This window comes from Nomascus leucogenys, chromosome 23, assembly GCF_006542625.1.
Source record: "Nomascus leucogenys isolate Asia chromosome 23, Asia_NLE_v1, whole genome shotgun sequence".
NCBI classification, from domain to species: Eukaryota; Metazoa; Chordata; class Mammalia; order Primates; family Hylobatidae; genus Nomascus; species Nomascus leucogenys.
Window position 1 is genome coordinate 19,042,439 of NC_044403.1, and position 4,220 is coordinate 19,046,658.

At 45.8% G+C, this 4,220-nt stretch overlaps 1 protein-coding gene across 1 annotated transcript; it reads right to left on the bottom strand.

Moving 5' to 3' along the window:
- Positions 1–328: 328 nt before the first annotated feature.
- Positions 329–3,990, bottom strand: LOC115832937 (histone H2A.J). The gene has a single exon (XM_030804946.1). It carries the CDS (start codon positions 3,850–3,852, stop codon positions 3,463–3,465), a length of 390 nt encoding a protein of 129 aa, XP_030660806.1. The 5' UTR covers positions 3,853–3,990; the 3' UTR covers positions 329–3,462.
- Between the last annotated feature and the right edge of the window lie 230 nt (positions 3,991–4,220).

Genomic DNA, 4,220 nt, shown 5'->3' on the forward strand with positions numbered 1-4,220 from the left:
CACCTCCCACCAGCCAGTGTGCCCACACAGCTGAGTGACACAGGTACCCATATTCCCTGTTCCTATTAACACCCTGAGCATCTCCTTCTCTCTACATGTACCCTGTTACTATCTTCCTTTTGAGTGTGTGTCCCATGATAATAAGTTTCTTTGCAGCTGGTTACCAATCACAGGTGTAACACATAATATTGTTCAATAAATTATTGAACAAACGGTCTATTTTTAATGTGTGGGTGGACTTAACAAGCCATAAATTCTAAATTAGGTTGTCCTCAGGGGCAAAACAAAAAACAAAACACACACACAAAAAAACAACGAAAATGCAAACTCAGGTTCACAAGCTTTAATCATTTATTACTTTTTCTGTTATATATTGAATTGTGGATGTCCTTTAATTAGTAAAACAGCCACTAAAATTGTTTTTATGGTTTGCTATCACAAAAGTCATAGGATTGCTAGAATGCTGTTGACCTGTTTCAACAGCTCCCATCAACTACCACTACTCACTTTACATAGAAATAAGAACAGCTACTATTCACTGAGCCTACTTCTATATGGGAATCTTAGTGTCCTCACATTAATTCATTGAATCCTCCCCAAATTCTCTGAGGTAAACTATTATGCCCATTTTAGAGATGAAACTGAGGTTTAAAGAGATTAAGTTTCCAAAAATCAGATAACTAATAAGGAGTAGAGTGAATCTGAATTAAGTCTCACTGCAGAGAGCTTAAGTTCTTACACAGCATAGTATGCGACCTTTCAACAACTGGAAGGGGCATTGTGAAGTTTGCATATAGTATGCCAATCATCACCAATTATGCGGCCTGACTAAACCTTTTGATTCCAGGCAGGCACAACTAAACAGACCAGTCCTCGGGGACACAAAGACAAGACTGGCCCTGCAGAAAAAACAAAGATCAAACAAATCCTGGCCAAGCCACAGCCACACTGAACGGCTTATCTCTGCAGGAAAGAGTATGTGTGTGTGTGTAAATAAAACTATGGATTATAACTCTATTAAAAACTGGAATTCAGTTCCCACCAGATTTTGTCTTAAGTCTTTTTCCATATGGTCTTATGCTTAAAGAAATATTGGCCTTTTAAATTAACAATCACACATCAGCAAGAACTACTGTTTGTTCATCACGGATCGTGGGCTGAGCTGATTTTGTAGGAGTATGCATTTTAAACTGCCAATAAACTATTCAGGTTAAAAAAAAAACCTCTCAAAAACAAAAATGGTGAGGGGCTGACAACTTTGAGGCAGGCGAAGTATGTGAGGGGATGCTAAGAATCCTTTCGGTAGTGGTGGGAGAGGCGGGTGGAGACAGGGCAGTTACCATGCCTTGTAATCTTGTCTATGTTGCTCATCATGTAACGAGAGCTGGACAGATTCCTGCGAATCTTCCCAGGGAAAGGCAAAGGTGCTTTTTCTTATGAATGTCTTGATGTCCCTTGTCCTTATTTCTTCATCATTTTGGTAACAATCCCTCAGATGCCTCATCCCTTTAAGAAATTTAGACTCAAATGTCAAAACCATATATGCATTTTGTTCCACTGACCCCAGGTGGTAACTGCGAGTACTAATTCTAACAATTGGCATTTTTTAAAAAGTCCTATTAATGTTTACCTATAATTTAATCTATAAGGATAAACCCATACCCCCATTGAACATAGTACTTTTTTCCATTTATTGCCTAATATGTGGCACACGGTAAATGAACAAGCTCAATCCTTAAAACAGGTGTTATGACTTTTACATATGACAAAACCACAGGGAGTGAATAGCAGAACATCTGGAACCTGCCCAGTAATTTGCCTCCTAACAGAGGTGTGCACGGCCTGACCTTTGTACACCTCGAAAATGGCAACATGGGAGAAGTAATTCCATCATTCATCCACACACAGCAGAGAGGTACAAGTACTAACAGAAGCTGATCTCTCATATTAACGTATGTCTTTGTTCCTTGTCCCGTCTTCAGGAACCAATAAAAATAAAGTGAGCTCCAAGACAGTGGAAATCTGGTTGGCCTCATTCCCAGCTCTACTCCTATCACTTTGTACAGAGCCTGGCATAGACAGCTGTTCAATAAATACTGGGGACAAAATAAAGTCCATGTGGGGAACTGGGCCAGGCGCTACTAAGGATGAAGACATACGACATATACATATATTTTGGGGGAAGACTTCAATTCCGACTCACAGGAAAGATGAAGCCAAAGATGTGAAATCTGTACTGGGATCCTTTTTGTGGGATCTGTGAGCCAGGATGAAATTTGCTGAGAAGGATGAAATAAATGGGAGTGTCAACTAAGGGCAGAAGATGATTACTAGTGTTAACTTTTAAATGCGGATTCCTGGTCTGAAATGTGTTTCCCCCTGCACTTAAATATTTGGCCCTATCTTTCCTCACATGTTTATTAAAGCAATATTGTGCCATTAGGCAATGCAACTCCCAAAGACATTACCGGAATGAGGTCATTGCTTCAGGTTAGTGGGAGAATATAAGAGATTTCAAACAGGTTATTTGTTGGGTAAGAACCCCTAAAAGCAAGAGGTTTTTGTTTTGTTTGAAAGCAAAGTCAAACCGAGTCTCAAAGAGAATATGATATGATGAAGACAGGATCATTATGAAGCTAGAAACTTGACAACATCACTTTAAAAGCTCAAGCATATGCAACTCACGACTAAAGGCGCTGCAATGTTATGCAATATGACTGTCAGGGGAACGAATTTCCAACCTCATGAATCACTTATTGAACGTTTCCTTCATTAAAAAAAAATATGAACATAAAGGTGCTATATAAAGATATCTGATATCCAAAGCACGAAAGCACAGCAGCTACTAGGCTAAGAAGAATCTCTTAAGTTGATATCGTGCCATCAGAGCCACCCTTCCAAGACGTAAAGTTACTCCACTTTTTGAAAAAATATGGCCGAAGACACTTCCTGCCCCGAGCCCAGCTCGATCCGACGGTCTCTTCCCAGAACTTGGTCCTGAGTGCTCACAAACTGGCAGGAGAGCGAAGGTTCTGTGAAGGGGAAGTAAAAATAATTCCGGAGGAGGCCTCGCCGCACCGACTCTGCCCCCTCTTTCCCTTACTGAGAGCGAGGTGGCTCCCACCCTGCCCACCTCTAGGCCACCCTCCCCTGACGCCTCGAGGGTGACCTGCGGACTAAAGCAGTTCAGAGTGGCTCAAGCCCACCCACCAGTACCTGCTCCAGGGATTTCCCGGTCGCCCCCCTCCCCTGGGGCCATCCGGCAGGTCCCCGCGACTACACAGCTCGCTCGACCAAACGATTTTCACCAACTTTATTGGCTCCCGCCGGGCCCCTCGCCGCCCACCTCCCCGCTAGACGTCACCGGCCCTCCATGACATCGAGCACATTCAAAAGCATTGCGGGACGACCATGAAAAGGGCCCTTGCTGGGGGAGCCAGCTCCCTGAGGGCGGCGTCAGGGTCATTTGCTCTTCGCCTTCTGACTCTCCGTCTTCTTGGGCAGCAGCACGGCCTGGATGTTGGGCAGGACGCCGCCCTGAGCGATGGTCACTTTGCCCAGCAGCTTGTTTAACTCCTCGTCGTTGCGGATGGCGAGCTGCAGGTGGCGGGGAATTATCCTGGTCTTCTTGTTGTCACGCGCGGCGTTGCCAGCCAGCTCCAGGATCTCCGCCGTCAGGTACTCCAGCACCGCCGCCAGGTACACCGGCGCCCCGGCGCCCACCCGCTCCGCGTAGTTCCCTTTGCGCAGCAGTCTGTGCACTCGGCCCACCGGGAACTGCAGGCCCGCGCGGGAGGAGCGGGATTTGGCCTTTGCTCGCACTTTGCCGCCCTGTTTTCCGCGACCGGACATGATCACCTCTCGCCTACAATTCCAGAGACAGAGACAAACTGCTCTCGGCGTCCGGTACCGGAATGCAACGTACCGCACCCGAACTGCTCTACAAACTCTTTACGGCCGCGCGGCAGCCCCTTTCCATTGGCTCTGGTGACCAATGACAGGCAGGCTCCGCTCCCAACTAGCGCTCTGGAAGAGAGACCGCCTCCTCCAGCTCTCTCCAATCAGTAGAACAATCTCCGAATCTTCATTTACATAGCCGCTCACATAAATATCGAGGCCAGCCCGCTCCGTGTGTGGCGACCCAGATGAATTTAGCGGTTACGGGTTTTCCACGACCACGCTCGCTCCCAAGCAAATAAACTAGTAGGAAATAAGAAAAC

What these genes read in the sequence shown, in the direction of transcription:
- LOC115832937 (XM_030804946.1), bottom strand. Translation starts at nt 3,852, where the DNA reads ATGTCCGGTCGCGGAAAACAGGGCGGCAAAGTGCGAGCAAAGGCCAAA.